The sequence below is a fragment of the Hyperolius riggenbachi genome, chromosome 5 (assembly GCF_040937935.1).
Source record: "Hyperolius riggenbachi isolate aHypRig1 chromosome 5, aHypRig1.pri, whole genome shotgun sequence".
Taxonomy (NCBI): domain Eukaryota; kingdom Metazoa; phylum Chordata; class Amphibia; order Anura; family Hyperoliidae; genus Hyperolius; species Hyperolius riggenbachi.
The window spans coordinates 2,983,570-2,995,786 of record NC_090650.1 but is presented as its reverse complement, the minus strand read 5'-3'; the positions used below and the strand labels follow the sequence as shown (position 1 = coordinate 2,995,786).

At 49.2% G+C, this 12,217-nt stretch overlaps 1 protein-coding gene across 4 annotated transcripts in view; it reads right to left on the bottom strand.

The window, feature by feature from the left end:
• The window catches only part of LOC137519515 (actinia tenebrosa protease inhibitors-like), a 159,611-nt gene that overhangs the window by 76,305 nt on the left and 71,089 nt on the right, over nt 1–12,217 (bottom strand). For 3 of the 4 annotated variants that reach the window (XM_068238474.1, XM_068238476.1, XM_068238475.1), the window contains exons 3-4: nt 9,442–9,603; nt 5,458–5,619 (exon numbers count right to left, since the gene is read on the bottom strand). In XM_068238474.1, the coding sequence (XP_068094575.1) occupies nt 5,458–5,619; nt 9,442–9,603 (324 nt within the window). The remainder of the gene's footprint in view (nt 1–5,457; nt 5,620–9,441; nt 9,604–12,217) is intronic. The other variant, XM_068238477.1, reaches the window with a different exon arrangement.

The window sequence follows — 12,217 nt, the reverse complement described above, 5'->3', positions numbered from 1 at the left end:
AGTTCCAGGGTGTAGAGACCACGGACCTCACACCCAAGATTAGGGAACTTGTGTATCATTCTGTTATACATCAGACTAGTTCCAGGGTGTAGAGACCACTGACCTCACACCCAAGACTAGGCATTGTTTGATATCTGTTATGACCTATTGCTTTCCTGACTACCTCTCCGCTCGCTGATTCGGTACCACGCATATCTGATTTTCTGTTGCCAAACCCTGCCTGCCTTGGATACCGAATCAGCCTTCTGTCTTTGTACTTTGTCTGTCTGTGTGTTGCCGACCTGGCTTGCCCGACCTCAAGAGCTATCTCTCTCCTTTAGGAGATAGTCTCCAGATCACCTAGTGACATCCACCTTCAGGTGTCATTCACTCACTGGTCCTTCCTACCTTCAGCCTGAGACTCCACTCCTTGGAAGATCTCAGGCTGCTGGAAGGTTCCCGTGCTTCTCTTAAGAGCAGTGTTGCCCACACTGCCAAGTATCACCTGCTCATCAGGTGCATTACTCAAAGTAAATATTGTTGCACTAAACACTCACGATATATACAGGTGTCCAGAGGTTAGTACTATACTTGTATTATTGGTGATTCTGCAGATCATCAATAATCAGGTATATATCTATATTCTTGGTGATACTGCAGATCACCAATCATCAGATTCTCTCTGCGTGCTGACACCGATCGTTACACAAACTAAATTAATTTCCTAGTCATTCGTAATTTGGCACAAAAATTTGCGTACTTCTTGCGAAATTTCGTACAATTTTGTGCCGACTTTGGAGGTTAATAGCAAAGACCCCGTACATGCTATTGACACCAAAATTGCTACATATGTTAAAGGGAATAGTAGGTACAAGGGGATTTTTTTTTCCAAAAAAAACATAGTTTTGAAAAAAATCGATTTTAAAAATGCAAAGGAAAAAGGGTTTTTAAACTTTGGACAATAACAGTTTAAAAACCTTTTTTCTTTGCATTTTTAAAATGGCCCTTTAAAAAAAGTTCCCACGTCAATATCCTCAGAAATGTCCTACGCCAATATCCTCTAATCTTGCAATCCTCGTTAACTTGATTGAAGATCTCCGCCGCCCCGACACCACACAGGACACCCCCCGCGCAGCTATAATAATTACTATAGCTGAGAATGCATCCTTAAGGACACATAGCTGCTGCCTCCCGCTGTCCTCCCCACCTCCCTCACCTGTCACCCTCGTCTAGCCTGGCACCTGGTGCACCCATGGGTGCACCTCCCTCACCAGTCACCCTCGTCTAGCCTGGCACCTGGTGCACCCATGGGTGCACCTCCCTCACCTGTCACCCTCGTCTAGCCTGGCACCTGGTGCAACCATGGGTGCACCTCCCTCACCTGTCACCCTCGTCTAGCCTGGCACCTGGTGCACCCATGGGTGCACCTCCCTCACCTGTCACCCTCGTCTAGCCTGGCACCTGGTGCAACCATGGGTGCACCTCCCTCACCTGTCACCCTCGTCTAGCCTGGCACCTGGTGCACCCATGGGTGCATCTCCCTCACCTGTCACTCTCGTCTAGCTTGGCACCTGGTGCAACCATGGGTGCATCTCCCTCACCTGTCACCCTCGTCTAGCCTGGCACCCGGTGCACCCATGGGTGCACCACCCTCACCTGTCACCCTCATCTAGCCAGGCACCTGGTGCACCCATGGGTGCACCTCCCTCACCTGTCACCCTCGTCTAGCCTGGCACCTGGTGCAACCATGGGTGCAGCTCCCTCACCTGTCACCCTCATCTAGCCTGGCACCTGGTGCAACCATGGGTGCACCTCCCTCACCTGTCACCCTTGTCTAGCCTGGCACCCGGTGCACCCATGGCTGCACCTCCCTCACCTGTCACCCTCGTCTAGCCTGGCACCTGTTGCAACCATGGGTGCACCTCCCTCACCTGTCACCCTCGTCTAGCCTGGCACCTGGTGCACCCATGGGTGCATCTCCCTCACCTGTCACTCTCGTCTAGCTTGGCACCTGGTGCAACCATGGGTGCATCTCCCTCACCTGTCACCCTCGTCTAGCCTGGCACCCGGTGCACCCATGGGTGCACCTCCCTCACCTGTCACCCTCATCTAGCCAGGCACCTGGTGCAACCATGGGTGCACCTCCCTCACCTGTCACCCTTGTCTAGCCTGGCACCTGGTGCAACCATGGGTGCACCTCCCTCACCTGTCACCCTCGTCTAGCCTGGCACCCGGTGCACCCATGGCTGCACCTCCCTCACCTGTCACCCTCGTCTAGCCTGGCACCTGTTGCAACCATGGGTGCACCTCCCTCACCTGTCACCCTCGTCTAGCCTGGCACCTGGTGCACCCATGGGTGCATCTCCCTCACCTGTCACTCTCGTCTAGCTTGGCACCTGGTGCAACCATGGGTGCATCTCCCTCACCTGTCACCCTCGTCTAGCCTGGCACCCGGTGAAAAAAATCGATTTTAAAAATGCAAAGGAAAAAGGGTTTTTAAACTTTGGACAATAACAGTTTAAAAACCTTTTTTCTTTGCATTTTTAAAATGTCCCTTTAAAAAAAGTTCCCACGTCAATATCCTCAGAAATGTCCTACGCCAATATCCTCTAATCTTGCAATCCTCATTAACTTGATTGAAGATCTCCGCCGCCCCGACACCACACAGGACACCCCCCGCGCAGCTATAATAATTACTATAGCTGAGAATGCATCCTTAAGGACACATAGCTGCTGCCTCCCGCTGTCCTCCCCACCTCCCTCACCTGTCACCCTCGTCTAGCCTGGCACCTGGTGCACCCATGGGTGCACCTCCCTCACCAGTCACCCTCGTCTAGCCTGGCACCTGGTGCACCCATGGGTGCACCTCCCTCACCTGTCACCCTTGTCTAGCCTGGCACCTGGTGCAACCATGGGTGCACCTCCCTCACCTGTCACCCTCGTCTAGCCTGGCACCTGGTGCACCCATGGGTGCACCTCCCTCACCTGTCACCCTCGTCTAGCCTGGCACCTGGTGCAACCATGGGTGCACCTCCCTCACCTGTCACCCTCGTCTAGCCTGGCACCTGGTGCACCCATGGGTGCATCTCCCTCACCTGTCACTCTCGTCTAGCTTGGCACCTGGTGCAACCATGGGTGCATCTCCCTCACCTGTCACCCTCGTCTAGCCTGGCACCCGGTGCACCCATGGGTGCACCACCCTCACCTGTCACCCTCATCTAGCCAGGCACCTGGTGCAACCATGGCTGCACCTCCCTCACCTGTCACCCTCGTCTAGCCTGGCACCTGGTGCAACCATGGCTGCACCTCCCTCACCTGTCACCCTCATCTTGCCTGGCACCTGGTGCAACCATGGGTGCACCTCCCTCACCTGTCACCCTCGTCTAGCATGGCACCTGGTGCACCCATGGGTGCACCTACCTCACCAGTCACCCTCGTCTAGCCTGGCACCTGGTGCACCCATGGGTGCACCTCCCTCACCTGTCACCCTCATCTAGCCTGGCACCTGGTGCAACCATGGGTGCACCTCCCTCACCTGTCACCCTCATCTAGCCTGGCACCTGGTGCAACCATGGGTGCACCTCCCTCACCTGTCACCCTCGTCTAGCCTGGCACCTGGTGCAACCATGGGTGCACCTCCCTCACCAGTCACCCTCGTCTAGCCTGGCACCTGGTGAACCCATGGGTGCACCTCCCTCACCTGTCACCCTCGTCTAGCCTGGCACCTGGTGCACCCATGGGTGCACCTCCCTCACCTGTCACCCTCGTCTAGCCTGGCACCTGGTGCAACCATGGGTGCACCTCCCTCACCTGTCACCCTCGTCTAGCCTGGCACCTGGTGCAACCATGGGTGCACCTCCCTCACCTGTCACCCTCATCTAGCCTGGCACCTGGTGCACCCATGGGTGCACCTCCATCACCTGTCACCCTCGTCTAGCCTGGCACCTGGTGCAACCATGGGTGCAGCTCCCTCACCTGTCACCCTCATCTAGCCTGGCACCTGGTGCAACCATGGCTGCACCTCCCTCACCTGTCACCCTCGTCTAGCCTGGCACCTGGTGCACCCATGTCTAGGTGAGGGTGACAGGTGAAGGCAGGCAGGGAGGACAGTGGGAGGCAGCAGCTATACGTCCGCATAGGATGTGCTTCTCAGCTCAGCTGCATGGGTGACGAGGGGTTAACCACCCTGGCGTTCTGATTAAATCGCCAGGACGGCTGCGGGAGGGTTTTTTTTAAATAAAAAAAAAACTATTCCATGCAGCCAACTGAAAGTTGGCTGCATGAAAGCCCACTAGAGGGCGCTCCGGAGGCGTTCTTCCGATCGCCTCCGGCGGCCAGAAGTAACACGGAAGGCCGCAATGAGCGGCCTTCCGTGTTTCGCTTACCTCGTCGCCATGGGTACGAGCGGAGTGACGTCATGGACGTCAGCCGATGTCCTGACGTCAGCCGCCTCCGATCCAGCCCTTAGCGCTGGCCGGAACTGTTTGTTCCGGCTAAGCTGGGCTCGGGCGGCTGGGGGGACCCTCTTTCGCCGCTGCACGCGGCGGATCGCCGCGCTGCAGCGGCGATCAGGCAGCACACGCGGCTGGCAAAGTGCCGGCTGCGTGTGCTGCTTTTTATTTCATTAAAATCAGCCCGAGCTGAGCTTGTCCAGACCGCTCAGGTGGTTAAAGAAGCTCGGGAGGGGGACCCCACATCATTTTTGGGGGGAAATTTCCCACTATCACCACACATTTTTTTTTGTGTAAATATTGTTTCCCGCTATCTTTTTAACATACCCTGCAAATTTGGTGTTGCTGGGATGTAAGGGGCCTTTGCTAATAACTGCTAAAGTTGGTGGGAATTGTTTCCCTAAGAACTGTCATTTACCGCATTTAAATGCATAAATGTTTTTGAACTTTTAAAATCGATTTTCTCAAAAAGTATAAGATCTACTGTTCTTCCTAACATATCCTGCAAATGTGGTGTTCCTAGAATCTTAGCATGTAAGGAGGCTTTGCTATTAACTGCTAAAGTCGGCGGGTGACAATCACGGAATATTTTTTCCCATGATTCCCCTGATCACGGCCGTGATCGCTTTCCGGATACTTCCAAACACGGAATTGCTGTGGCCGAATTCCGTGATCCAGAATCGATCACGGATTCGGAAGTCGAATAGTGGAAAAATGCTCGTAAATCATGGCTAAAATATCTGCCCATCACTGTTGTTGGCCAATACAAATTGAATATATGTACCAGGCTTTATTCTAACAACTGTTTCGTATGGGTTTTGTTCTGTATGTGCTCATACTATAGGTTTCTTGTATGTGTGTGTGCTTTTACTTGTTTAGAACCTTTTTTTATAGAGAAATTAGTACGTTATTCCTCAACCCCACAGAAGCAGGAGGCCCTGTGCAGCAGGTACATTATGAATATGACCAATACAATTGTGTGAATGTGAAACTAAATATTGTGAGAGAATGATGCACTGGTAATTACCACAGGTACAAGTACACTCCCGGAGAGTACGGAAATTATTTCCATTCCCCTGGCATCCTCCATAAACAAATGTTTGGCAAGAATTGGTCTCGGTATCGTAGTAATAGCGTTCCTCATATGCCTTGCATGGGCCAGTTTCTGGATCTGCCGTACAGGTGTCATCTACATGGAAACAAAAGGAAGATGTCAGGAATTAAAGAGAAGATTTACTGAAAAGAATGATGAAGATTTTGCAGGAATGGGGCATGAATGACAATTTATAATTACATCCTTATTTCTATATATGCTGGCAGTGTAACATGTAAATCAAACAGAATATGACATTGCAGGCCGCTTATTCCCCTACACCCAACTGAAAATAGTACAAACACAACATTTACAAATACTGAAAATTGAAGATTTTAGTAGGGGAAGATGTAAGTAAGGGCAGTCCTGTACTTAAAAATAGTGATGGCCCAGTAAACAGTTCACAGCGAAGTATGGGTGTTCGAGCCCGCCCCCTCAGGCAAACACATGGCGCGTTCGACCCTCCGCATACATCAAAAAAAGGGAGAACTCCCCACCCCCTGGTGGTGTTTAACCCTCAAATTCCCCTGGTGTTTTCTAACCCTAAAACTCCCCTGGTAGTGCCTAACCATAAGACCAAACTGGTGGTGCCGAACCCTAAGATCCCCCCCTGGTGGTGCCTTACCCTAAGACCCCTCTCATGGTTAGGGATGGTCGCTGGATCCTGCGGAATTATAAATTCCGCGATTCCGACCGGAATTTGGTGATTCCGGTTCCGATACAATGGAACGGAATTGCTATAGAATTTCCGCAGAGAAAATGAAATTCCGCTGAATTTTAGGGAATTCACATTTTTCCCCACCGAACTGATTTCTGCCTAATAAGAAGACTTTCTACTCCATAGACTCCCTTCCTCCCTCTTCCCTCCTCCCAGAAGGAGGAGGGTCTCGTCTTGTAGGGAATTGTAGGATTTCAAAAGCAAGCTTACATACCTTGGCCGGGAATCGAACTCAGGTCTAGTGCTTGGTATGCTTGGTAGGTAGCTCTCTTCACCACTAACACTACATGCTGAAGCCAGCCTAACATGTACCACTGTGATATATCCAAGAGAAAAATGAGCTTGCTTAGGGAATTTTAGGATTTCAAAAGCCAGCTTACATTCATTGGCCAGGAATCAAACCCAGGTCTAGTGCTCTGTAGGCTGCTATCCTAACCATTATACCACCAACACAACACGCTACAATGCTACATGCTGAAGCCAGCCTAGCATGTACCATTGTGATGTACCCAAGAGAAAAATTAGCTCTCTCTTTCTCTCTCTAGGACTTGATGCCATTGAACTGAATTTTCAACTTAAAACCATCAACGGATACCAGCAGAATTTCACAGGCAATTTGGGAATTCCGCTGGATTGAAAAAGCAATTCCGTTCCGACCAAACAGAATGGAATGACCAATTTCCGCCTAAAATTGCGGAAAATACAATTACGCGGAAAGCGGTGACCATCCCTACTAGAGAGAGAGAGAGAGATATGAATCTACATGGCTATCTGGGGTTCTCTTCGGACAACTGTTGAACACAAAAGGCAAGGCCATGCCTGGGTGGGCTTGAACCACCAACCTTTCAGTTAACAGTCAAACACGCTAACCAATTGTGCCACAAAGACTGTGTACCACACAGACTGTGCATGCAGTTGCTGTTGAACGATTTTATGGGGATGTATGTGTGTCTTTTGGAGGGAGGAAGTAAGTCTGCTCCAAGAAGTTTCAGCATGTATAATGGTTAGGATAGCAGCCTACCAAGCACTAGACCTGGGTTTGATACCCGGCCAATGTATGTAAGCTTGTTTTTTGAAATCCTACAATTCCTAAGCAAGCTCATGTTTCTCTTGGATATATCATAATGGTACATGCTAGGCTGGCTTTAGCATGTAGCATTGTAGTGTGTTGTGTTGGTGGTATAATGGTTAGGATAGCAGCCTACAGAGCAGAGGTGCCAAGCGTCTTTTTCTGGACCCATAGCTGTGCGATACTCCGGTGAAACGCGTTGCAGTTTTATCTTGGAGTATGTGAATAAATTGTCTTTGTTTCAAGCGACAGCATCATGTCTATTTTGGAGTGGCTGGTCCACCACCACCTGAATATTTTAAACTTTTTAACATATTTTATCCTTCTGGCACCTCTGTACATCTATATATCGAGTTTTCCACCCTTAGTGGAAGGATCATTCACACTCCTTTCCTTCTACAGAGAGCGACATCTTATTCCTGTGTGGGGACAGGTCTAATTTCCCCACCTGCCTATACAGTGGTTGCCTAAGCGGTAACCCATGTTTTTAAGTATAATACTTACTTGCCATTTATCCTCCTTGTTCCAATATATACTACACTACACCAGTAATTCAGCAGAAATAAGCACCACATCAAGAGAACATTATCTGTGTTGTGATTTACTTGTATTGCTGAACACTATTGCTGTCTAACTAGATCATCTCTGCCTTTGAATCTGAACTGCACAGCCCACAAGCCACTCCACCAAATAAAAACAAACATGAACGATTGCAGGACTTCACCAGTGCTGCCCCTACTCGCTGGAACTTAATCCCTCCAGCCACCAGACTCGCCCCCACCTTTAATACCTTCACACAAGCTCTCAAGACTCACCCCTTCATGCTCGCATACCCCCCTACACCAGCACCATAATATGTTCTGTTAGACACCCTCTCAACAGATGCACCTATTGTCTCCACCCCCACCCTTTAGACTGTAAGCCTCTGGCAGGGCCCTCCTCCCCAGTGTTTCCAGCTTGATTATGCAATCTTACTGACAATCACCCCTTTTGTGGACTAGAACAGTCTCTATTTTGCCCTGTGACACTGTATTATCAAATCATTTGCATGATCTTGTTTTGTTGTGAGTTTCCTGTATGTCCTACCTTGTATGTTAACCCTTTTATCTATTGTGCAGCGCTGCGTAATATGTTGGCGCTATATAAATACAATAAATAATAATAATAATAATATATTGGGCTCTCGGTTTTTCTGTTTTAAAATCCATAAGCAAGCTCATTTTTCTCTTGTATATATCATAATGGTACATGCTAGGCTGGCTTCAGCATGTAGTGTTGGTGGAGGTATAGAGGTGAAGAGAGCTACCTACTGAGCACTAGACCTGGGTTCAATTCCCGGCCAACGTATGTAAGCTGGGAGAAAACGACAAAGGGAACAGTGTATAGGGTCTATGGGTTACCATATAGCACAAACAAGGTTCTATTTGCATTTATTTAAATTTTTCCGTCGGAATCCGGAATTCCGCGGAATTTAATAAAAATCCGACGGAGTTTTCATAGCGACGGAATTTAGACCTGGCGGAATCCGCAAAGGTTCCGATCAGCCCTAAAAGAAGAACCAGGTGAAGTAAAAGATGAAAAACCAAGTGAGGATGAACCAGAAGAAGAAGAAGAACCAGGTGAAGAAGAAGAAGAATAAGAACCAGGTGCCAGTGAAGAAGAAGATGATGAAGATGATGGTGATGAGAAAGAAGATGGAGAGAAGAAAAAGAAGAAGCTGAAGACGGTGAAGAAGAATAAACAAGAAATGCAGAAAAAAAGTTTTCCATCAATTTTTTTTTTTAAATTACACCTATTTGATTGTGATTTCCCTTTAAAAAAATTGCTTTAAGGCCATCTGAATTCGTGATCATGACTATTACCCGAATGCAATTACTGATCATGACTCAAATTCAAATTGAATTCTACTGGTCGTGATCACGGACAAATCCGAATTTGACCTGGACCCGAATTCAAAAGTACTTGAATCGAATTTGGGTACATTCGAGCATCCCTGGTCCACTGATTCTCAACCCCACAGAAGCAGGAGGCCCTGTGCTGCAGGTACATTATGAATATGACCAATACAATTGTGTGAATGTGAAACTAAATATGTGAAGTAATTGTGAGAGAATGATGCACTGGTAATTACCACAGGTGTGAATACAGTCCTTCAGTGTATGGAAATTATTTCTATTTCCCTGGCAACCTCCATAAACAAATGTTTCACAAGATTTTGTCTCGGGATCGTAGTAATATCGTTCTATATGTGCCATGCATGGGCCGGGATCCGGCTCTGCCGTACAGGTGTCACCTACATAGAATCAAAAGGAAGATGTCAGGAATTACAGAGAAGATTTACGGAAAAGAATGATGAAGTTTTTGCAGGAATGGGGCATGAATGACAATTTATTATTACAGCCTTATTTCTATATATACTGGCAGTGTAACATGTAAATCAGACAGAATATGACATTGCAGGCCGCTTATTCCCCTACATCCAACTGAAAATAGTACAAACACAACATTTACAAATATTGAAAATGAGAGATTTTTTTTCTTTTCAGATATATAAAGACAGTTCCCTCCTTACAAATAGTGATGGCGAACAGTTCACGGCAAACTATGGGTGTTCAAGCCCGCCCCCCCAGGCAAACACATGGTACGTTCAACTCACCGCGTACATCAAAAAATGGTGCCTGGAAGAAGAGACCTCCTGGTCATGCCTAACACTCAAATCCTCCTGGTGGTGCCTAACCCTAATACCCCTGGTGGTGCCTAGTGTTGGGCGAACAGTGTTCGCCACTGTTCGGGTTCTGCAGAACATCACCCTGTTCGGGTGATGTTCGCGTTCGGCCGAACACCTGGTGGTGTTCGGCCAAACTGTTCGGGTTCGCCCGAACGGCTCATTGCCTGGCCGAACAGGGCCCCTGTTCGGCACGAACAGGGCCCTGTTCGCCCGAATACTGGCCCCCTATGGGGTCGCAGGCATAAGGGGGGAGCATGCCCCGATCGCGGGGGGGGGTCGGAAATTCCCCCCACCCCCTCCGCTAGCGCTCCCCCCTCTGCCCGCTTCCCCATTCAAAAGTTAGGAAGTGAAACTGTACCTGTGCGGCCGGTAGTGGGTGACTGGCAGTGGGCGGCACTATGGAGAGACTGAGGAGGAGGAGGAGTCCGGAGAGTGACGCGTTGAGGGAGGCCGGGCAGTGGGCGGATCAGCAGTAGTACGGTACTACTGCTGATCCGCCCACTGCCCGGCCTCCCTCAACGCGTCACTCTCCGGACTCCTCCTCCTCCTCAGTCTCTCCATAGTGCCGCCCACTGCCAGTCACCCACTACCGGCCGCACAGGTACAGTTTCACTTCCTAACTTTTGAATGGGGAAGCGGGCAGAGGGGGGAGCGCTAGCGGAGGGGGTGGGGGGAATTTCCGACCCCCCCCGCGATCGGGGCATGCTCCCCCCTTATGCCTGCGACCCCATAGGGCCCCCAAAAGCGGGATGTTCGGGGAGTTCGGGGTTCGGCCCGAACATGCCGAACATTGCGGCCATGTTCGGCGAACTTTCCCGAACCCGAACATCCAGGTGTTCGCCCAACACTAGTGGTGCCTAACCATAAGTCCCCCCTGGTGGTGCCTAACCCTAAGACCCCCCCCCCCCCTGGTGGTGCCGCCTGGGCGCCCTTGGAGAGTTAGCACAATTTGACCACCCTGGCAGGGCTTATGACCACAAGCTTCTGCCTTAAAATTTGTTTGTGTTAATGTTAGGAGACCTTGCTGAACTCCTATGTACTATGAGAGCTTTTCCTCCTCACTCTATTCATAATATCCACAATCTGTTAGCCATCATACTATGTAGATGTGGCAGTGTTGCTTGCGAATTTTCGCCAAAGTCATTTTCGCATCGAAAATCACATTTTCGATTTCGCCGAATTTTCGCAAAAATAAGTACTATTTTCGTTTCAAAAGGCAAAATTTCGTCTGAGTATTTTCGCATTAATTTTCACCTAAAGTATGTTTTTTCGCGTTAAATATCTAAGCCCCCTTACAAGCTAGAATAACCAAATTTGCAGGGTATATTAAGGAGATATGTGGGTACAAGAGTGTAACGATCGGTGTCAGCACACAGAGAGAATCTGATTATTGATGATCTGCAGTATCACCAAGAATACAGATATATACCTAATTATTGATGATCTGCAGAATCACCAATAATACAGATATAGTACTAACCTCTGGACACCTGTATGTATCGTGAGTGTTTGGTGCAACAGTATTTACTTTGAGTAAACCACCTGATGAGCAGGTGATCCTTGGCAGTGTGGGCAACACTGCTCTTTTGAGAAGCACGAGAACCTTCCAGCAGCCTGAGACTCTCCAAGGAGTGGAGTCTCAGGCTGAAGGTAGGAAGGGCCAGAGAGTGAGTGACACCTGAAGGTGGATGTCACTAGGTGATCTGGAGACTATCTCCTAAGGGAGAGAGATAGCTCTCGTGGTCGGGCAAGCCAGGTCAGCAACACACAGACAGACAAAGTACAAAGACAGAAGACTGATTAGGTATCCAAGGCAGGCAGGGTTTGGCAACAGAAGATCAGATATGCGTGGTACCAAATCAGCGAGCGGAGAGGTAGTCAGGAAAGCAATAGGTCATAACAGATATCAAACAATGCCTAGTCTTGGGTGTGAGGTCCGTGGTCTCTACACCCTGGAACTAGTCTGAAGTATAACAGAATGATACACAAGTTCCCTAATCTTGGGTGTGAGGTCCGTGGTCTCTACACCCTGGAACTAGTCTGATGTATAACAGAATGATACACAAGTTCCCTAATCTTGGGTGTGAGGTCCGTGGTCTCAACACCCTGGAACTAGTCTGAAGTAAAACACAATAATAACACAGTAGTAATCTGGCTCAGTGTGAATTCCCAGGTCCAC